General features: G+C 45.5%; 1 protein-coding gene and 1 pseudogene across 1 annotated transcript in view; one reads left to right on the top strand and one right to left on the bottom strand.

Moving 5' to 3' along the window:
• Positions 1-22,738, bottom strand: part of LOC144114471 (S-adenosylmethionine synthase-like) — a 37,730-nt gene that overhangs the window by 10,845 nt on the left and 4,147 nt on the right. The window contains exons 4-8 of the mRNA XM_077648221.1: positions 17,448-17,560; positions 14,535-14,678; positions 11,460-11,678; positions 7,516-7,698; positions 726-859 (exon numbers count right to left, since the gene is read on the bottom strand). Of these exons, the coding sequence (XP_077504347.1) occupies positions 726-859; positions 7,516-7,698; positions 11,460-11,678; positions 14,535-14,678; positions 17,448-17,560 (793 nt within the window). The remainder of the gene's footprint in view (positions 1-725; positions 860-7,515; positions 7,699-11,459; positions 11,679-14,534; positions 14,679-17,447; positions 17,561-22,738) is intronic.
• Positions 17,570-22,732, top strand: LOC144114472 (uncharacterized; annotated as a pseudogene).

The following is a 22,738-nucleotide window of genomic DNA, read 5'->3' as shown; positions in this document are numbered from 1 at the left end:
GCTTTCATTGATAGCCAGCAATGGCGAGACAGATCGAGGTTTCTTGCAAGGTTAGTGGCACGGCGGTCGCGAGACGGCGTCCCGTAACGTGTGGAATTGCAAACCTTGACGTAATAAACTTTCTTCTCAATCTTTTGAGGTGCAAGGCGAGCAAAGGGCACGTATCATTAGTTAGGGGCGTATTGCGATCACAGCGCCGCTGTGAGGCAAGAGTGTCCTGTAACTTCAACTTTGGGGAGGTCGCGATGCAAAGGTACTGTTCTTGAGTGCCAGCCTCTAGACCACGCCATCTGTTCACCAGCTATTTCCTTGACGCAAGCGCGATTATGTCGATGGGAAATGGTGCGTCCACACCAGAAACCAGCCAGAACTTCAAGACAGAGGCATTTTTAATGACTGACCTTTATCCTTTTTATTTTTTTCAGGGTAACTTCGGTGATTACTAGCTTGCCTTTGTGCCACAAAAATATGCCAAAAACCACAATATGCAGCCAAAACTTAATCATCAGGGTTTCTACACTCATGTGTCATATTGCAGGAAATATTAGTGGCCGCATTGAAGAGTTCTTGAAAAGAGGTGTGCACAAAGCACAGTGAACATTGCATACATTGAACTACATTTTATGAAGCAAGCGGACAATTTATGAATTAGCCTTTGCTGTCCCTTTAACCACTGTACATGCGAGAAGAAAAGAAGCAGCAAGAATAGACTGGGTTTGACATACCTGATGATAATACCAGGTCGCAGGTCAAAATTCTTGTTCACTATTTCCAACAGCTCTTTCTGAGAATACTGGGAAGTACCATAAGGTAGCACAGTGATTGAGAGCGGCTCGGCAATACCTATGGCATAAGACACCTGCAATAAAAAAAAAATATACATTGTTGAAACAGCAAAAAAGTACAAGTAAAAGTGGAGATGCAGCCTTACTTTGTCAAACACAGCAAGCATCCTGCAATAAAAAAAAGCCAAAGAACCACACAAATCTGCAATAACTCTGTACAATATACAATCAACATCTCTGCTGCACATAATAAATACTGTCACCGACCGATTTTTCGGACTAGAAGGGACCCAAAAAATGGTCCAAATAATCGAACAGTCCAAAAAATCTGTGAAGTATAAAAAATCACTTTATTGAGATGAAATCGGCTTAAAAATGTCACTCATCTTAACTTGCGGAAAATTTCTCTTGCTGGCGATGATATGCACCAAAGTTGTGCTCTCACTGAACACGCTAGACAGCAAGGTTACTGCATTTGGTTGGAATACTTCCCAAGCTTCTTTGACAGGACCGGCGGGGCCATGTTGTCCACAACCCGAGTGTGCACCACACCGCTTGTCAAACACACGCAAAGATATAGCACTTTTCGTTCAAAGCGGCGGAACTGCCGGACGCAATCACAAAACGGCGAACGGATGTAACTTTGTGAAGACTGAGCGCCACTCGGTCGACGCGGTCAGAGAAACCCAAGTGACAAAACAGCGAATCGCGAACGTATGAGACCCGCCGCGGTGACTCAATGGTTAGGGCGCTCGGCTACTGACTCTGAGTACCCGGGTTGGAACCTGGCTGCGGTGGCCGCGTTTCGATGGAGGCGAAACACAAAGGCGCCCGTCTGCTGTGCGATGTCAGTGCACGTTAAATTACGTCGAAATTATTTCGGAGCCTTCCATTACGGCACCTCTTTCTTCTTTTCTTCTCTAAGTCCCTCCTTTATTATCCCTTCCCGCCGAGATGCGAGACAGCTCCTGCACAATTTCCTTCCCCCAACAACCAATTTTCAACGTATGGAACAAGCGATAACTGCCCGCGACAAAAGCAAGTTGACGGCGATGACAATCCGGCTGCCACCTCCGAAGTGTCAAGAGATAGCAGGGACCTCTCTACTGGCAGCAATTAGGTACCGAAAGTACATCAAGCCAATCCAACTGCAGCGTAAATCCACCTCAATCCAAGATGGCACCTTTTGCGCCGGCGAAAAGCCATGGAGGAAAAAAAACTGAGGAGGGAGCATCCAGCGAGAGACGTGAACCCATGTCGTAAAAAGTAAAAATGCATTAAGAAGATGAGAGTCGGTCCCCACGTGACCACGCCACGTGATAGCGTGCGGTGATATCTAGCGCCGCTGGGTGCGCGTATGCACGTGCTAGAGCGGCAGACCGACTGTAGATAAACCTCCTTGCTGTAGACGCCTGCGCCACTGGCCGCGCAGATGCGCGCACTAAAACGTACCAGCACCAAAATACTAGGACTGACTTGGAGCGCGACAAAACGGGGGAGGGAGCGGCTTCACGAGCGCTTGGCTTGCGAAGGCTGGCCGCTTGACATCGCGCTCCCTCCCAAGTTTTTATTCCTCCATGTGAAAAGCCGATAAGATGGCCGATTTTGGCCCGCAGGCGACTGAAATTAGTCCGAAAAATCTAACTTTCGGACTTATAGTGGTTTACGCCATGCCAACATTTTGACAGCCTACGTTTAACACACACGCAACGACTACAGCGTGCTGGTCAATCAGGACTCTACACCCCACCATCACTCGACCACCACTGTGTTCGGCAGCGCCCATGCGGACACTACACAAGCTTATAGGTGGAACGAATTGCTGCGACTGCTGGAGCAGTTCCATCGCCACCACAACACATGGACAAGCATGGATAGCCAAAGGCACAAAAGGGAAACTATGCCATAGCACACAGCACTCCAGTAGCCCCGTGCGAGATGCGGTTCTACTGTTTGCTCCAAGGCATTTTTTTCAGTCATCTGCTTCTTTTTGTTGTCACTTGAGGCTTAAATGACCCAATTTATAGAGTGCAATAGCAGAGGACTGTGTACTAAAAAATGGTGATTGTGAAAGCAGCGCTGAAGCGCACCCTCCCCGCTGTTCACTGAACCATCGCAAGGTGTTCAGCATGTTCTGCGCAGAACGATTGCAAAAGCCACAATGCCTTGTAAATTCAAGAGCTACATATTGCGCTTGCAAGAAAATTATTTTGCATGCTGTATTCAGCCACTACGTTTCCCATGGAAAGTGTTTTCTCTGCGGTCTCATGAAAGGCAAACATGTGATCCTACTGTACTGCCAAGCAGCTAATTGAAGTGGTGGTGAATCTTTCACACATTGTCAAAATTATGCACAGCTAAATCACTCATCACATACAGAGAAACCAGGACAGTGACTGCTGTCAGTGCGATGTTCGGTTGCTACAGTCTCTGCAAGTGCAAGTTACAGGACACAGTCTACAAGCAATAGCGAACACAGGAAGGATCCCAAATGGGAATAAGGATGTAATAAAAGAGTGGCAGACAGAACAGCTGACATCAGTGTTGGTGCTGTATAAAACCATGCAAGGGCCGCATCTGTCTATGGGCCGCATCCTGTTTTCCTGAAGGGAGTGCAGCACCAAACATTTCCCAAACCCATGCTGGAATAGCCTTCGAAATGCCCGCGTGCCCACGGTCAGCGTGTGAGCCCGCGGGGTCGGTCATCATCACTACCAACATTTTCACCCCTTCACCAACTCCTGCTACCCATATCAGCGTCAGTATCACCAGCTGAAGCTTTTTGTGGCTGTCAACTGCACATGCATTGTGGCTTTCATGTGCTGTTTGTATTTTTTTTTCTTTTTCATGAACTGTGACCAAGCATTCGCATTTTAGCACAATAGGCTAGCACCTTAAGGGGGGACACGGGTCTTGAGCGCCCGAAATCGCGAAAAAAGGTTTTTCTGAAAATGGCATTTTCGAAATCTACAGCCCATCTTTATACATATCTACCAATTTATTCATTGTTTGGGTCAGTATTTTTTCTGTAATTCCACTTCATAAGGTGCAAATGAGCTGAATTCGTGCATCAAGTTGTGCAAAAATGGCACTTAAAAAAAAAACACAGTGCCCGTTTCATGGCCATGAGTGATGCCATCTTGGTCTCATTTGAAAGCACGATATCTGGTCTCCAATTTCCCACAGAGTTCCCTGCTTTTCGCGCATTGGTTGACAAGAGATACGGCGCCAAAAAAGGGTCACAGGGCGCGCTTCCATTCGTTATTAAGTGCACATGACTAAAATCAGCTCTTCTGATTGGTGGATCTCGGCCCGTCCAGTCTGCTAGGCGCACCGCACCGCTCGCGAGGCACCATTTTGTCACATTAGCGTCAGTACCGAAAGTTTCTGAACAATGTCGCAGCCACGGGCCAAATTTTGTAAGCGCCATAAGTTCGGCAGGAAAAGAAAAAAGTCGATTGCGGACAATTGCAAAAAGCGTTCTGCGGTGCGAGACAGCAGCGACGATGTGCCTGTCCTATGACCTGTGCCAGAGCCGCCAAGAATGAGCTAAGCCAGCCGGTCCCCGATGTGCTACCCGATGCTCTGGAAAACGGCCACGTTAGCCGCGACACAGCTATGCTGACACCCTCAGATCTCGAAGAGATTAAGATCAAGGCAGACGCTAGACTATGCGAGATCGCATCTGTTCGTGCTACGGACCGGAAATTGGGTTTTCTCAAACATGTGAGTGATGCTGCAGCTGCCCAAGCCGACGATACGAGGTTATTGATCATGAGCCTGGAAATCGGTGAACGTGCTTCTGCACCATGTCAAGTGCAAAGCATGCGGTGGTGATGTCCGCGTGTGAATATGGACTCGCTGAGAGTCTGGTTCTTGTGTGTGAGGTGTGTGGCGACATAGTGTCAGCGTGGAGCTCGCCGCGCGTGAATGGTGATCACAACGTGAATCCGTTCACAGTGAACATAGTTGCTGCGCGTGCTATGCAGAGCACCGGCAATCACCAGACAGCTCTCAATAATATATTCTCAGCCATGAATACATCGCATTGCGGCCTTCACATGAAGGCGTGGCAAGAGTACATAAAGACGACGCTGACACCATCGGCGGTGCGTGCAGCCAAAAAAAAGTGACTGACGAATGTGCAAGCTCCGTTCGGAACTTGTACGCGGAGTTGAACTTCAGAAATCCGGACAACATCGCGGTCTCGTACGATGGGACATGGATGACGCGCGGTCATTCTTCCTACGTCTGCGTGGGCACCATGTCCTGTGATTGAACTTTTTTCAGGCCTTGTGTTAGACTGTGGTGCTTTCAAATTTCTGTGCCGCATGTGAGCGTGGACCAAAAGAGGGTGACCCCCGCTTACTCGACATGGTAAGAAAATGATGCTTACCAAAAAGATATTGAAAAGAAAGCTGGAGAGATGGATGTGGAGGCGGGCCTCATATTGATCCAGAGGTCACTCCAGCAAAAGAACCTGCGCTATACCGCTGTTCTGTTGGATGGTGAAAGGCGTACATTTTTAGCTCTGCAAGAAGCTAAGGTGTATGGCTTCATTACTGTCAACAAGGAAGAGTGCATAAGCCACGTGCAAAGGCGCATGGGCACAGCTTTATGCAATAAAGAAAAAGTTCCAAGATTCCTCCACCCCCTCAATAGCTACACAGCTGGCCTTGAATTGAATGAGTTTGCTCTCTAACACAGCAAGTGAACTCAGTGTCTATGAACACTGTATCCCGCAGTTTCAAGATGACCGGATTAACAGCTTGGACTGCACTGAAGAAGAGTTGTTGTCGGATGAGCTAGCACCGGAGCACAGCATCAGCCAGGAGTCTGAAAACTCGGCGAGTGAGAACGGTTGAGCATAGAATAAATGCTGCTCATTCCCCGACTGGTGTGTTGTTTTTAATTGAAAAAAAAAAAAAAGAAACATCGCATATATGGGCTACACCCCTACACCCTGAACATTGGCCCTTGAACCTGGAAAAAAAGGGTGGCCCTTACATGCGTCTATACGGTATTCATAACAAGGTTTTGGGGCATCCAATGCTTTGCAGTAAAATGAGAGGAAAAACACTCATGATGCCAACGTCAACTGAAGTCAGAATTACAAAAGTATTCTTATGTTAGTGCATGGCCCCATTTCAGAGAAGTATGCCATTTTCTTCTACTCAAGGTCTCAGCGTTGAACAATGTTGCTCATTCGGGGTGAAGGAACTACTCTGAAAGTTCCAACGAACTGCAACTATTCTTTTAAAACTGTTCTTTTAAGATCAGCACAAGTCACACCATGTAATCTGGCTAAAGGTTGCTCTATTTAAAAAAGTCTTCAGTCTCCTTGGCATTCACAGCCGACGACAAAAAATTCGAACCCCAGATTTCTTAGACATTCTCGATTATTTGGACTTTTTCGCGGCACCGCGACATGCCCATAGTGCCAATGTATAAGAGCACCCGAAATTTCAAATGCATAGCAACTGATTTTTCAGATCGTGTTCGCACTTGCCGCCAATACCCAAGGCACCATATGATGTGTACAGTGGAACCTTGTTGATTCAAACTGCACGGGAGTTCAACCAAAACGTGACCTACAGAAGCTGAAAGGGAGTCTCTTAAATGGCGGGGCAGATATTCTTCGTGCCTTCGCGTGGTTTCGAATTCATACTGTTCTTGGACATCGAACGCCTCACAAACTTTAGCAATAGTCACAGTTCACAGAACTTATCCATGCAGAGTCTACGCCAGGGAAGAGGTAGCAGACTGCATGTGCAAAAGAAAATTGTGATGCATTTACAAGTGAGGTGAGCACACCCACAGCAAAATGCATTGCAACCCTGACATTTATATTCTAAAATCGTGAACTGGTGTTCTAATGGCAGACAAGACTCCTCTCATGCATAAGCCATCAAAAATTGTATATTGCCTTATGATGCCCATTTTGGCTATAGTCACTAGGCCTAATTATGAAGGCCAATGCCAATGGAGAGCTTGCATCAGCCGTTTGTCGGTTCTTATCGTTTTGCCATCTTCACCTTCTCATTTCTTGCCCTACGTACTGTGGGTGCAGCGCAGTTCCCGTAGCGGCAGGTTCACGTCTAGGCTTTGTCCCAAACCGTGCGTTCATTGGTGACATGCCAAAGGCAGTACAGCAATTGCACGCCGAGCTAGTAAAAGCAGTCGGCGTCTGTGCACATGGTGCACGAGTTTTAGCCACAAGGAGCTTTAGAATGTCCACAGAACTACTGAGCCCTTCCTCCTTTATATTGGCAATAAGTTTGTTTGTTTTTTTAAGTGAAATTTCTGGGGACCGTGAAAACGTCCGAAAAATGAGAGTCTGCAAAATCGGTCATAGACTGCAGATTGACTGATATTGGTAGGAGTGTTCCTGCTAGTGCAGGAAGGGCTATACAAGTTGCAGGACATCTGAAATTACAGTGGGATGCATGCCCAAAAAGTTACCAATTGATATTTGGGTTCTAAAATTTCAGGCACAGTTGACTAGCATTTCTTTTTTTTTTAATGCAATGGTCTTGCTGTAGCACTGAAAGACTGACAACTCATACACCAGACAAATAAAAAGTGTCAAATAATTGCTTCTACCTGTACTTTCACAAGGACGTCATGCTTTGCACTGGTGCTTTCCTGCCCATTTGGCTATGACAATGGAATGGTCAACAGCCACCTTCCACTGACAAGTGAAGCAAAACAAAAAAAAAACCTTGCCTACCTGCACCAAGCACCGCTTGCAAATTCCAGCCTTGACAAGAGACTTGGCCACCCAACGAGCAGCATAAGCAGCTGAACGGTCAACTTTTGTTGGGTCTTTACCAGAGAAAGCTCCTCCTCCATGGGCACCCCAGCCTCCGTAAGTGTCCACAATGATTTTACGGCCAGTTAGTCCTGCATCCCCCTGCACAAGTGTTAAAGAGATAAATGACAATGAACAGACCATTGTAAACAGCATTGTGTTGAAGCACAACAAAAGGTGAAAATCTCTCGCAGTAGCAATGAAATTTGCTAATTAAATACACTCAAAAGCTTGTACCAACAACACCTCCCAAATCTGACAGCAAAAAAAAAAAAAATGGCAGTAAAAAGTTTAAAGAAAGGAGCACGTGAACCGCCTCCGATAAACGCCTTAAGCACAGCCTGGCATTACCTCGTGACAAAATGTCAAAGCCTACAAGGGCATAAAATTCCTGCTGTGCCACTTACCAGATAATTTAACAAGTCATCATGCACTGAGCTGCCTATAAATGCAAGTGCCTATTTCCAATATAGTTCACTAGAGGTCACTAGTAAGCTAGGTGGTGGGGTTTGGGACCCAACAGTGTACTGCATATGGCAAGTAGCTACAGTAGCACCCCATTATAGTAAACTCGGATATAGTAAAGTAAAACTGCAGTCCCATTTCACCTTCTGTAAGTGCCTGGCCATGGCGACACACACTCTGCGGAATGACGACGTTGCACCACGCTCGCAGTTTGGGACACCTCAGGCACAGACATGCAACAGCATAATCGCAAAGCCAACAGCCGTAGAAAAACAGACATGGAAAACAATAAAAATGGTCTAAGAGTTGGCTTCACCTCGTAGCTTACGAGCCTGGTGGTGAAACCAACTTTTCAAGTCTTGAGGCCGTGAGGCAAAGCGCGCAGGGGAAAAAAAGAAAATGCTGGCTATCAACATGAAAAGAAGGCAGTGAAAAAAGCAGTGAAAAGTAAGAAAGCGAAAAGGAGGGGGACTTGCATTGCACGGAACAGTGCAAACCACGTAGCAGCAGTAGCAAGAAATGGGGGCATGGCAGCACGCAGCACTGCGTGGGTGGTTTTGCCACGTTCAATTGCTTCATGCATATTTCTTATTTACTGCCTCTTAAATCATGCTGAGGTTGCTCACGACAATGCCATCTTCATGCAAAGCTTTGGTTTTTATCTGAAATCAAACTTCCCTCCTCACGTTATATTCCTGGCCACGTAATATTCGTCCACAATTCAACAAGACTCATGAAATCGAAAACACAATGGCATAAAATGTGTTAACTGAAAATAAATTACCACATACTGAATCACACAAACACACACACACACACCATGTGTTTAGTAAGCAGTCAAATTAACAGACAGCAAAGCACTGGTGGCTCACATGTTCCTTTTGTAAAGGGCTTGAGTAACGACCAGAATAATACAGAGCACATCTCGATGTTTTAACTCTTGCCTCGTGTCGCACAGAGGAAACGGGATGGTTTGTTGAGCTTGTGTGCAAGTGACACTTGCAGAAGTACAAAGTGCCGCTCAACTTATGCTGGGTAATGGCAGAGAGGAGCGACTACAACAGCTTGCTCTTTATTATTCTAGTTGTTACCACACACAAAACAATGGTGGTTTGGTCATGGCAGCACCACTTACAGTAAAGAGCACATGAAACATGAGACGAAGAGATGCAGCAAACAAAATTGAAATGCCAACAAAAAAAAACGCGCATATTATTAGGCCGTGAAGAGGAAATAGAAGCGAGATTGATTAATACTTTTAAAGGACAGTCTTTGCAGTTTCAAAGCAAAATTAACCTGCGCTACTATTAAGCTTTCTCCGCCTAATATGTTCTCGGTTTGCTGTTCGCATTTCAACTGCCTTGTTAAAGTTTTATCTGTTGCCGATAGTACTCTCTTCCAGATTCTCAAAAGCCTTATACGGCTGCTTATTAACAGTGCTCAAGGAACTAACTGAAAAGGCATACATTTGGGCATTAAACCAACAAGAAAAATTGTGCACTGCAAGTGTGGTACAAGTTTAGCAGCTTTACCTCTCCAGCTAAGTCCACGCACTAACACTAGAAAAGCAAGCAATGAAAAAAAAAATGCAGAATTGGTACACATATCTGTAACCCTGTAAAATAAACTGAATGTGACTGCAAAATTCTTGCGCATACTGCTTACTAAGAATTTAACAACATATTGCAAGCGTTGAACATTCAAACGGTTAGTGTTCTTTAATGCGCAGCAGCAAGAAAAAAAGAAATCAAGAACAGCTACAACTGCATTAGACTCATGCTAGCAATAGTGTCATCTGCTAGCCTCCCTCACAGGTCCTCACAGGTGCACAGTGTCCCATTTGTGCAACAACATAATACTTCCCTGGGTTTGATGTACCGATGTGCTGTTAGCTTTCAATGCAATTTGTAAGCACGCTTATCCTCGCTACTTTTGTTGTTTACAAGGTGCTGACAAACTGAATGATCAGCATTTGTACATTTTTTTTTTAGCAAATGGACACGTATTCTTCGCAGTCAGTACTGTAAGCGAGCTTTCAGATGTAGCACAGCTTATCCTATCATGCAAGGTTAAAAAAAATGCATTCATTACCTATACACAAACTACAAAAATACAAGTTCGTTGAACGGAACTTAACAAGCCTGTTGACTATTTTCACGAGGCACAATTCCAGCCAACTGAATTTAGTTCCCTAACGACGATGCTACCTTGCGATTACAATAATGCAAAGATCTCTTAAGTCGATGTCTTAGTTCCAGCGCTGAAATACACAAAAACTACTACTCCAAGCCTCTCAAAGCTTATGTGTCAAAGAATATGAATAAAATAGAAATAGTGAAGCACTTTATAATACTTCAGCGTAACGCCAGCAGCAGCCACTATGTAACCTACTCAATGGTTTTCTCAAACATGTTCAGCACTACACAGCATGAACAACAGTAACCTGAAGGAAATGCAACAGCAGCCACCTATTACAATGGTCCTATCTAGTCAGTTAACTAAAGCACACTAAGGAAGAGTAAGGCAAAGCCCACCTGCACCACACAATATTGAAATACTAGTCTCTTTATTAAAAGTAATGCAAAATTGCGATGTGATCATTGTGGTTGTTATCACTTACGGTAAGCAAAAAGAAGTTTTTGAAATGAACTGCTTCGAAACTGTTTAAAAAAATGTTTAAAAAGAATAGAAAGGTGCCTATATTTGGTTACAAAATCACAGGCAGCCATCAACAATGTAATGTCACGGGCATAAGTTTGTGGCATGCACCCTCACAAAAAAATTTCTAGACTGTCGCAGACAGGCTCTTCAGTGAACTTTTCCGATTTAATTGATTTCACTCACAGGGTTTAAAGTCCCAAAGAGACTCTAGCTATGAGGGACGCCGCAGTGTAGAGGCCCGGAAAATTTCAACCACATGGGGTTCTTTAACGTGCACCAGTATCACACAGTACACAGGCATCTAGCACTTCGCCTCCATCGAAATGCAACCACCGCAGCCTGGATCAAACCCGCGTCTTCCGGGCCAACAACAGAGCACCATAACCAGTGAGCCACCGTAGCGGCAATGAATTTTTCTGAAAAGCCTGGAAGCATGAGGAGTCCTGCCTGCTTCATCCATAGGAATGAATACAAGCGGACTGGATAGCAAGGCAATATTAATTTTTTTTTTTTTTTTTGCCACCAGACTGCACCCCATAAGCTTTTGTCCATGACTGTAAGCCAGCTGTATTATGTATGTGCACTGCCATTTGTAGCATTTACTCTACGGTCAGACAACTGTGCAATCTAGAGCAAATCAAGCCTACAAGTGACACTGCACATCATACTTCCTACAACAGTAAACACACCAACTGCAAATTGCCTTGCAAAAACGTTGAAAAACATTTCAAGCTCACCATAGGCCCAGCCTGTACAAATTTTCCACAAGGGTTGATGTGGTAAACGGTGCGCCGGTCCAGATATTTTGCTGGGATCACATACTTAACAACATGCTCCATCACTTCCTTGCGAAGCTCCTCCAAGGATATGTCCTCAGAATGCTGTGTAGAGACTACTACAGTGTGCACCCGAATGGGCACTGCTTTGCCATGGTCAAAATAGTACTCGCACGTCACCTATGATGAGGAAAAAAGGGTGGCCATGGTTACAGAACTGCTCATAAGCCCAGAAACGCTGCACTGTAAAATGACAACACTGCTTTACAGTCAACTCAAGGTATCCAATGCAGAAATCTTCTGAACTGTACTTTCGACAAAGCTGTTTGTTTTATAAACACCCGACATGATGAAAAGAACCAAGAGCAGTGTGTAACACACTCATAATGATACCAGATATATATCGTTTATAACGATCAGATTCTTCAGATATGTCAATTCCTTATTGCCCCTATGTAAAAATAAATCACACATAGCGATAAAATTACCGGCGAAATAATGGACGCAACAACAGGATTCTGGCTGCCCAGAAGGTGTTTAGCATCAAAGTTTGTCTGAAAGTTTGATAAAATTAATACTCTGAAGCAAATGACGTAAAAGCTACGCAAACGGTCTGGCGTGGCGAAATCAGTGAGATGACGTTGCCTACGGCCTAGGAAACCAAGCGCTATCACCGTCATAATTGCTGGAGAGAGGAGGGAAGAGCTTGCTTGACGGCCACTGTGCAACGCTTTCTCACATAAACATAGTTTCCGGCCGTTTGTGTATTCGTGACCTGGGTAAAAATGGCAGCAACTAAGCACAAGGCAATATCTCCAAAACCACCTCCCACTTTTGTCGTTGAGAATTTACTTTTTTTTTTAACCATTAGCTTTTCTTGGCACATTCCTTAGTTGCACACTGTTCGCAGCGCAGACCTTGGTGGTGCACCAAGATGCTGCACACCGATAAGATCATAGGAGCTCAATTGGGAGTGGCTCACTTGGCAAACATGGCAGAGTGCCAAGAAACTATGTGCCCTTGACAGGAGCCGCTGTGGGGGTGGCTACATGCATGGGCTAATACCTACATGCAAGGGAGAATAAGCTTTTTTTTTTATTTCCGGTCCAGGTGTAACAGTAATCGGTTATAACAATCGAATTTTCCAGTTTTCTCAATATCATTATAAGTGGATTTCATTGTATTCCCCACCTGGTTGTACAGCATTACAGGCCTGGATTCTACAATACATGTGGGGGGCATGTAAACCACCACACAATGAAAGGACAACTGTAGTCCATGAGCTTCAAAAACATACTACACCTACTGCCCCCTCAAATCTTTAAAACAAGGCATCATATTACTCTGCAGGCAAGCTGAACACCAATACAGTAGAACCTCGTTCATTCATTTTTTTTTTAATTGCGGGGGAAAGAAAATGCATTATCTGGGAAAATGCATGATCCAAAATGCATAATTTTAACATGTAATAATGAGGAAAAAAGACATTTACTGACAATTTCACTTTATAAAAATGTTGACAGGCATTTACTGGCACAAGAGCTGAACAGATCCTATTCCAGAGCTCACTGGATTCAGTCCGTGCTCGCGCTGTCTTTAGTGCGGAAGGAAGTTCGTAACGCATCTGGCCCATCGACAGCAGTGACGAAAGTAACCAAAATCTCTTCCTTGTCATTTTTTGGATGCTTCGCCCTTGCTCCCAAGTACTGCGAGAAAACCACCACGGCGGCTGACTGTCGCCGGGAAATTTCTGCTTTTTAAGCTGCATTTTCCATACCCAGCCCATTCGCATATAAGTGCATCGCCGTACTTCGTAGAAACTTCGCCACCTTTCCCGTATTGCACTGCAAAGAAACCTCAGCATTTTTCCTCTTCATACAGAGTCCGTTGCAAATGCTACTGTATATATAATTGGTTTTTGGGGGGAAAGGAAATGGCGCAGTATCTGTCTCATATATCTTTGGACACCTGAACCGCGCCGTAAGGGAAGGGATAAAGGAGGGAGTGAAAGAAGAAAGGAAGAAGAGGTGCCGTAGTGGAGGGCTCCGGAATAATTTCGACCACCTGGGGATCTTTAACGTGCACTTACATCGCACAGCACACGGGCGCCTTAGCGTTTTTCCTCCATAAAAACGCAGCCGCCGCGGTCGGGTTCGAACCCGGGAACTCCGGATCAGTAGTCGAGCGCCCTAACCACTGAGCCACCGCGGCGGGGCGAAATGCTAATGCACAGTTTTTATTTTTTGTTCTTAGTGGTGGTGCTTCGCCTCAGTTTTTATTTTTTGTTCTTAGTGGTGGTGCTTCGCCTCGTCGCATCCAGGCATTGCAGAGAAGCCACCACGGCGGGCGACTACCGCAAAGAACGTGTCGCATGCCTTCTCGTTCGGCCCACTTGTATGTTTGCACATGTGCGGTTGTGGTCAATAAACGTATTATACGACCACAATTTGACAAAATTTTAAACGTATTAGTCAAAAAGTCGTGTTTTCCAGGAACGTATTAACCGAGAAAATTAGTAACTCTAAGGGACATTTTTGATGTCCGCGATTTTGAGCGTATGAACCGGGAAATCTTATCAACCAGGAACATATCAACAAGGTTTTACCGTATTAGAACCCCAGGACATGCACTACATGCAGGAGTTCGAGCTGCCCACACATTTCCTGCCCCTATGAAAGACAATTATATCCCACACATTAAACCATCCTCCTCAAACTTGCATTCTATTCCTTGGAAGAGCTGGCTCGCACCACAAACAAAGCAGCTGATGTATTTCAATGCTTCTCCTACTCCAGCACATCCACAATGCACTAGGGAGAGGAGCTGGTATACAGAAGGCTATGGCGCTGGTCTAGACGAGAGACTATTTTTTCTCTGGCACTCAATATTTCAGCACTGCCTGCTCCTTGACCAAACGAGAAGGAGAATGGCAGGAATAATAAGAAGAAAAAAATAAAACGTAACATACACAGCTTGAGGTACATATATGAAGAACTCTCTGGCTCAGAGATGAAAGCATTTACACTTAACACTCACTTGAGTCTTGGAGTCTGGCCCTGCCCAAGGAAAGGTGCCATCTCGGCGAAGCTCAGCCAGCCGTTTGTTCAATTTGTGAGCGAGGACCACTGTCAGTGGCATGCACTCATCCGTTTCATCTGTGGCATAGCCAAACATAAGACCCTGCAATAGATCAATCAGAATGCTATTGCACTCTACCAGGTCTTCAACATGCACTGCTTCACCCAACCAAACGCCAAAGCAGCATTAAAGGGGCCCAAAAAGGGGCTCTCAATAAAGTTGCAATATGTCTGGGAAGTTAAAAGACATCGCTTCATAATTATCCTCCAGCAAGAATTTTTAATAAGTTTTGTGGATCCCGAGTTTTATGCAGACAAAACTTGAACTTCTGCGCTCTTCGCTCCATTTTCTCTCCTCCCACGCCAAAATGGCGGTGCTTCTCTGCCGGCCTCACCTACTCGGCCCCTCCCCTACCTCCGCCGGCTGCGGCATGTGCGAAGTGGCCGCGGCCGTGGTAGCGAGACATCTGAAAGAATTTGGCGCTGTGAACCAATGAAAACCACCGGCTGCTGATGTCAATTGCACGACGTGACGTCGTAAGCCAGGCTTTGCGCGAAAGCCAGCACCACGTGTCACCACGAGGTGCAAAAGCGAGAATTTTTAAAAATGTATTGTAAATTTGCTGCTTGCTTATGAAGTCTCGTACGTGGCATGGACGCTCTGTGACCTGTACTCTACACAGAGCAAGCATTTTAAAGCCAAGCTCAAACACCCCTTTCTGTGGCCCTTTAATATACAGTAGACTCCCTTTACGACAAGCTCCAAGGGACCATGAAAATAGTTCGTCTCATCAGAAGTTCATCTAATCAGCAGTGATTCCAAAAATGATGTATGCAGAGTGTCCAAATACCTCGTATACGAGAACTGCAATATAAACAATTATTGCACTGCTGATGGTCTACTACACACAGTCAACAGTGCCTGATGCCTTACTAGTGCTGTTACCCAGTCATTTTTTTTGTGTCTTGTGAAAACCTACTGGCTGCTACAAAAGCAGACTCTCACTTAACTTTCCAAGATATCTTGCAGTGCCCTCACACTGTTCAAAAAACTGCACTGAAGTACCTCGGCAAGCGTCAGCTGCATCATAGGTCACTAGTGCAGATTCAGGGATAACATCCATGCTGTCATCAGCAGTTTCTGATGGTAGGTTGAGCACCTCTTCAATTAGAGCTTCCAGTGTGTCAGCCTTGCACGTTTGCACACTTTCATTAATGCTGACATACGCACTAACATCAATGGAAACACCCTTACTGCTCAGTGTAGAAACAATGCTTCTCTCGTCCACATTTGCAGTGCAGTCCTCACTCAACAGTATCGCAGTCATGCCGCACTGACAAGTCATTAGGCGCCACAAACCCCGCATGGCAGAGGCATTGGCAATGGTGGCTTCATAAACTTGCTCCCAGGCACTTGTCAGTAAGTGAATAGCATTTAACAGGTTCATTGTGTCCTCCTTACTGCTCTCCATGCAAATTAGCATCCTTCGTAGCAAAGAGCAACTACACTGCCTCTTCAAGCTGCTTATCACTCCCTGATCTATAGGTTGCAGCTTCGCCGTTATGTTTGCTGGTAGGAACTCCAGACAGATGGCAGGAAGCCTGGTAATGCAACCACATCCGGACCAGTTATAGACAACAAAGAGAACTAACTCATTCTGGTCACTGGCAGTGGTGATCCATCTTCTGAAGCCACTGCTCAAAAAACACTTGCCTCATCCACGCTTTCGAATCCACGCTTTCATGTATGTGACCTCGAGTGTTTTTACTTTTTAAAAGTAGTGTGGTGCTTTAGACTTCCCGATCACCAGCAACCTTAGTATGTCAGTCCCAGTCATATTTGCGCCCATGAGGACTGCTACCCAAAGCTTGCTGTGCTTCTCTGCCATGCAGCTATCACTAGCAAATGCGAGTGTTTTGTTTGGAAGCAGTTGGTAGAAAAGGGCAGTTTCGTCCATACTGTACATATCTTAAGGGCCATATTCTTCCACGAGGTCATTCAGCTTGTTCTGCCTCCAATCGCTGCAGGCCGTTTTTGTCTACTGCAACGGCCTCACCGAGAACTAAGCCAGTCCATACCTTCCCCAAAAACGGTCAAGCCACCCATTGCTGCGTGCAAACTCGACATTCAGCTGCAGTGCAATTTCTTCCGCCTTTGCTTTCAATATCACTCCACTCACTGGCAAACTCGCACCGCGCGCTTTCTTCACCCAGGCAAGCACATCTTCTCGGTCTTTGTGTACAGCTGGGAGCATCCTTTTTTTTGTTTCGGCGCCAACTCTCAATCTTTCAAAGCACTAGTAATCCGCGCTTTGTCTTTCACAATACCGCTCGCGGTACTTTTCGCGATGCCAATCTTGCGTGCTATTTCAGTCTTTGAAAGCCGGCCGGCCAACGTGAGCTTCGGTCAAAACTCCGAGCTTCTCACAAAGCACAAGCGGCCTTTTTAGACTTGTTGCCGACTAGCAACACGGCGAACCGGGCGCGCACTAAAACAATGCACACCCCGAGATAACTGCATACGGCCCGGTAGGTGATTGCAGGACATGGCAAGGACACTGTGCACACGCATGCCACGAGCAATGGATATGCATACTGCGCAGCTGGCATGGAGGTTGGTAGCGCTGACATGACGACACTATCATGTAAAAGTTCCCGTGAAAGTTCACCTTAACCGATTAAGTGTTCATCTTAAGCAAATTTTTTTTTGCATTGACTATGGGAAACCAAACAAATGACCTCCACTATTCATCTTAGCCAGGGTACACCTTAAGTGAGTTCGTCTTAACAGGAGTCTACTGTATTACCAGGCACCAAAAGTTGCCCACTGCAAATCCCAAAATTCCTTGTCACCAACATATCTTGTTCTAACCTGATCTCCAGCCCCAATGTCTTCCTCCTTTCGCTGCTGGTGAACGCCAGCTGCTATCTCAGGACTTTGCTGCTCAATGGCGACCAGCACATTACACGTCCTGTAGTCAAAGCCTGCCACAATGAAGAGAAAAAACAAGGCAGCATTTGATGAATTGCAATATTTACATGCATCAAAAATCAAGTCATTGAACTAGACCCATATGGATCTAGCAAGGCCATGACACAAAGCCAATTTACACATTGGCAATAGCACAGCGTTACAAGTTACACTTCCTGATCTGGTGTAGAAAAATAAGCAAAAAGGGGATTACAGGCGGAATGTGCCTTTTAAGTGCCACTTCAAACACAGAAGACAATCACCGAAGAGTCGCATGCAACATATTTACATATTACATGTCCATTGTCACCTTCACACCGTTTCAAATTTTTAACATGCATTAGCACCAACTAGCTCATCTTGCCATCCTTTTGCCCAGGTCTAGTCTACGCACTTTGAACACCGTTTCGAAACTCTGGAAAACCATAGGTGCTGGCTTCCATCACAGATCGGGCGTCGACAGATGGAGTCTTTATTCTTGTCGCCCTGATCAGGTTGGACAGTGGATGCAAAAGCTCCGCGAGCAGCAGCAGCAGCAGCCGCAGGAATGATAAAATGCACGTCCCTCACAAGGTTTTTATTAAAAGGAGATGTGACTGAAAAAAACCGCGATTTTTTTCGAAAAAGTAGATTTTGTGTTTCCTTGTGTTTTCTATTCCTCCAAGCGTCTTCTTTTATGTATAAAAAAATAAACACCGATAATCAATTGGAAGTTAGTAAAAAATGCGATTAAAGCACTCGCGGTGGCTCGTGAAAGTGTCAATTTGACCGAATTTCGGGAACACGGCATTTTGTTCTATGGCGTCGCCCGCTCTTGATTTTTCGCGGGGAAGTAGGCCCAACCCTCTTCTACCAGAAGCCACTTCGGCAGCGGCGCATTCTTGATAAAAATACAAGAAAGATTGTTTCCCGCCTAAGTCGAGCATCGCGACTGGCCCTTTAAATAACGTGGTATGATTGGAGCCCTTCCATCGGCTACGAGGATTTCAACAGACGGCGGTCGGACGCAGACGCTCTTTCTTCGTTCTGCCGCCACCGAGATGTGAACCAACGCTTCTGCCCGGGTTTTTCTCCTTTGTACGCCATGAATGTGACCAAGAAACGAGATTTTCGTTCACGCAAGTTCCTGACAAGGCATCAATATAAAGGAAGATACCCCAAGCACAAGCGTAGAGCTCCGGTGATGGGAGGTTTGTCTGCTGTTAGGCCTAACTGCGGCAATGGCGACGGACCCAATTTGGATCATTCAAGCTTCTTGTGGAGCATCGATGACTTCGTAAGTGCATCTGAGCGAAAGTTAAAGATGTTCCACGACCATAAGCGCGAAAACAAGCGTGGAAGCACATTTATCAGTGAGATCGGCATGTTGCACGACCTCGTCAGCGGCGCGGCGTGACCCGCCTGCGGACGATGTGATCTCTCTGTCAGAGAATCGGCCACAAAACTGAAAGGACTCTTATCGTTCTTGGAACTCTACTGCCAAAATGACGCGTGTCCGACAACCGTTGTTTCATGAACATATTCTTCGAGCCGCGTATCTTGACCGTGCAACGGCAGTGATGAGGCGACTGCCCGCGGCAGTGCACAGGATACCTTTGCCGTGAACGTGAAGTCCGTGGTCGCTGGGCGCGCGATCGGCGTCGGACATGACCAGCTTTTGCGGTTTTGTGCGGTTATGGGTTTTGCGAAACCGGTGCACCACCGGGCTTTTGCTGCTATTAACAAAAATGTGCATGCTGCCGCCACGAAAGCTGCCGCCGAAAACGTTGAACAAGCCGGACAGCTGACTGCAGCCAAGGCAGGATCCACAACATCGCAGTCATGTCCGACGGAACGTGGCAGAAGAGAGGCCACAAAAACCACAATGGTGTGGGCGCAGCCATCTCTCTTCTGACAGGGCTGTACCTAGACTTTGAAGTTCTTTAGCTGTAGCAGGCACAAGGCACTGGAGGATGAAGAAGAACAAATCTAGCAGGCCTTTCACACACCTGTTGGTGAGAAAAACGCAACCTGCTGGGCACATGCTATGGAGACCGAGGCTGCCCTAAGAATCTGGAAGAGGACAGACCTGTATGCCACACCTCTCCAATATACAACGTTCTTGTCGGACGGGGACAGCAAAACCTATGCTGCCGTGGCAGAGCTGGATATCTACGGGAGTGTTCCTGTGCAAAAAGAAGACTGCACAAACCACGTCGCAAAGAGACTTGGCATTGTGCTCCGGAAGGCAAAGTTCCCAAGAGGAGAGAAGCTGAAAGATGGAACGATCGCCAAACTGCAAGGCTATTTCCAAGTTGCTATCACCAGCAAAAGAGGAAATGTAAGGGATATGTACTGCGCCGTCTGGGCGTCCTACTTCCATTCCTGTTCAAGGGATGGTGCCAGCAGCTACAAATTTTGCCCAGACGAAGAGATGTCTTGGTGCAAGCACAAGCGGGCACTAGCTTTGGGTCAGCCAGCACCAGTCCACACTCCCATCCTGAGTGCTTCCCAAGGCAAAGCTGTGGTGCCCATCTATAAGAGATACGACTGATGAGAAGCTGCTGCAGCGCTGTGTGAAAGACAAACACAAAACGCAGCCGAGTCGCTCAACAGCAAAAGCTGGCTGCTGTGCCCCAAGATGAAATTCGCGACACCCGTGGTTGAGACAGCGACAGCAATTGCCGTCCTTTGGTTCAATAAAGGGCCCACAGGCTTCGAGCAGGTGCTACAGGAGCTTGGCATTCTCCCATCAAAAGCACTGCTTTCTCCAAGCATATTTCATGCATGTCCACAAAGGCAACTGCAGAGGCTAGGGCCCATCGCTGCAACGCAACGAAGAAGGCCCGCCTGGAGGAGTCTGCTCGCAGGGACTGTGAGGGGCCAACGTATGCGGCTGGTGCCGTCTAGCTTTGTGCCCTCTTCTGAGACAGTCTTGCTCACATTCTGCGCAAATTTCATCAATATTGAATGACTAGTACACTAGTAAACATGTTTTTTAACTTTCAAACACGTTTTTCTGTTCCTCATTTTGTCCCATTTTTAGAGTTTGTGCACTAAACTGAGCACTTTTTGTAGCCCAATCACAATGGAAATTGTCATGGTTACATGGTTATGCTTTAGCATGTCCTGAATTCAAAGAAACTACTTTCAAAGCCTTTACCAAGCATATTCCGTAAGATAATTTCAAAAGTTTGTTTGTTGGGAATGGTAAAACTGAAACTTCACATTTGAAATCTTTTCTTGAGGAGACCAGTAATGGAACACTGTATTTTTATGTTTTATTGAATTCTACTGCTCATTGGGGCAATATGAGCTACTTTTTAGTGTTCTGTTGTGCTTCCTGTAATCACCGATGAGTGCACAAACATGCATTGTTTCTAGCATTGTATGGTGTGCAAGAAATGAACCAAATGAGCTATCAAACTCTTTAAATGGTGCGTTTCATTGAGCTGTGACAAAAATTAAAGAAAAAGTTTTTCCTAAAGCATCTCTCCTTAAGTGCTTTTCCAACAAGCTCACTAAAAGCCATAAATTGCCAGCTACATTAAGCCACAGTGCACAGTTATTTGGGCAAACAAGTATGCAAACAAATGTGAATGTTATTTAATCCTGGTTTTGAATTTTCGTTATAGTTGGCCATAAGGACTGGCAAGAAGCAACACAAATTAACTGCAGAAAGAATGCAACTGAAAATGAAAATGTGGAGGGTGGATGCTAGGTCCAGATTGTGGAACCTGTTATACATATCCATCAGGCTGCATATTGCAGCATGCTTCCTTGTAGCCAGTTAATCAGGAATAGGTCATTCTGTGGTGGATAAGTAAATCTGGTGCAGGCTCCCATGACGCCCCGCTCCAAATATGCTAACGGCATTCACCCCTCGTTGAAAGCGCAGTTTGGTCACCAGGCATACAATGCCAAAAGAGCTCGATGTTAAGAGGCAAATTTCATGTTTAAAAAAAGTTTTAACAAACTGCTCATGCAACAGGTTGCTCATTATGTATTGCCGTTTTCCATCTTACAATACAATCTGCAAGCTTTATAACTGAAATTGGTTTTCTTTCAGAGTGACGCTATGAGTGGCTTGTGCAACCTGAAGGCAGCTGACCCAAATTTCTGAATGTGCACACTTATGAGCCAAAAAGTTTAGGTTTATTCTGCGAAATAAATCATTATGATGCTATTGCATGACAGCAGTGAGTACCAAATGCACGGCTAAGTAAGCTAAGCCCAAGGTCTTGCAGGAAAGTGCCAGCATGAATGAGGGAAAAAAAAGACAGACGATCACGACCAGTGAAAGGAGCCAGTATCACGCACAATTCGTTAAAAAGAACTTCTCTACTAACAAGGTTAAGGTACACACACATGGCACTCAAAATGCTATACATGTCTAGAGTGAAGGGGAAGGGTGGGGCTCACTTGACCCTTTCAGGCCTGGCAGAACACTGGCAATATCTAGTGGGGCTTTCACATGAATACTTGTGAAACCCCCTTCGGTACATTAATGGAAGGCACTTCCTAAAAACAGACTGCAAAAAAAGCATCAATTCAGGCAGTTTACTGTACTATTTGAACTAGCTGAACCTAAAGCACCTTGAAAAGACAACTGCCTCAACTTTTGCCACACTAAAAGGAAGGAGTAACACTAAGTACTGCCTAACGTTTATCACAAAGGATCCAACTAGATCACTTGGGACCCATGAAGAAGCAATGAAAAGTAAGTAAACGAACATCTTGGTCATTTCCTGCAGGCCTTCATTTGCAAACCTTTTACACTAGGCCAAGAAATAGTCATTTGCAGATGCAACTAGTTTTATCTCATTTATTCAATTAGCTTTTCTTTTTTTTCGTACAAAACTGATGCGGTGGTCCGGGTGGCACCTCCCAAGCTTTTACCGAATGCCATTCAGCCCCGTTGTAGCTTTTCACTAAAAATTGAAATAGTTCAGTACAAAAATTTCACAGGAAAAAATGTCTCCCACAATAGGAGGAGAGTTGTCTGGAAAAGTGAGCAAGTGCTCACATGTTTATTAGCTTGGATGGCTCTCAGGCCTATAGGGAGGGAATAAGGGAAGGGAGATGAGGCAGGGTCATATGTAGTGCAAGAGGCCACTCTGGCAAAACTTGGGAGTGAGTAAAGCACCACCAATTAGGAGTTTAGCGATCTGGGAAATAAAAAGAAACCACAAAGCTATAAACGTAAATGTTAC

Source organism: Amblyomma americanum, chromosome 1, assembly GCF_052857255.1.
Source record: "Amblyomma americanum isolate KBUSLIRL-KWMA chromosome 1, ASM5285725v1, whole genome shotgun sequence".
Taxonomy (NCBI): Eukaryota; Metazoa; Arthropoda; class Arachnida; order Ixodida; family Ixodidae; genus Amblyomma; species Amblyomma americanum.
The sequence above is the reverse complement of the archived record's forward strand: the minus strand, read 5'-3'. Positions and strand labels throughout refer to the sequence as shown.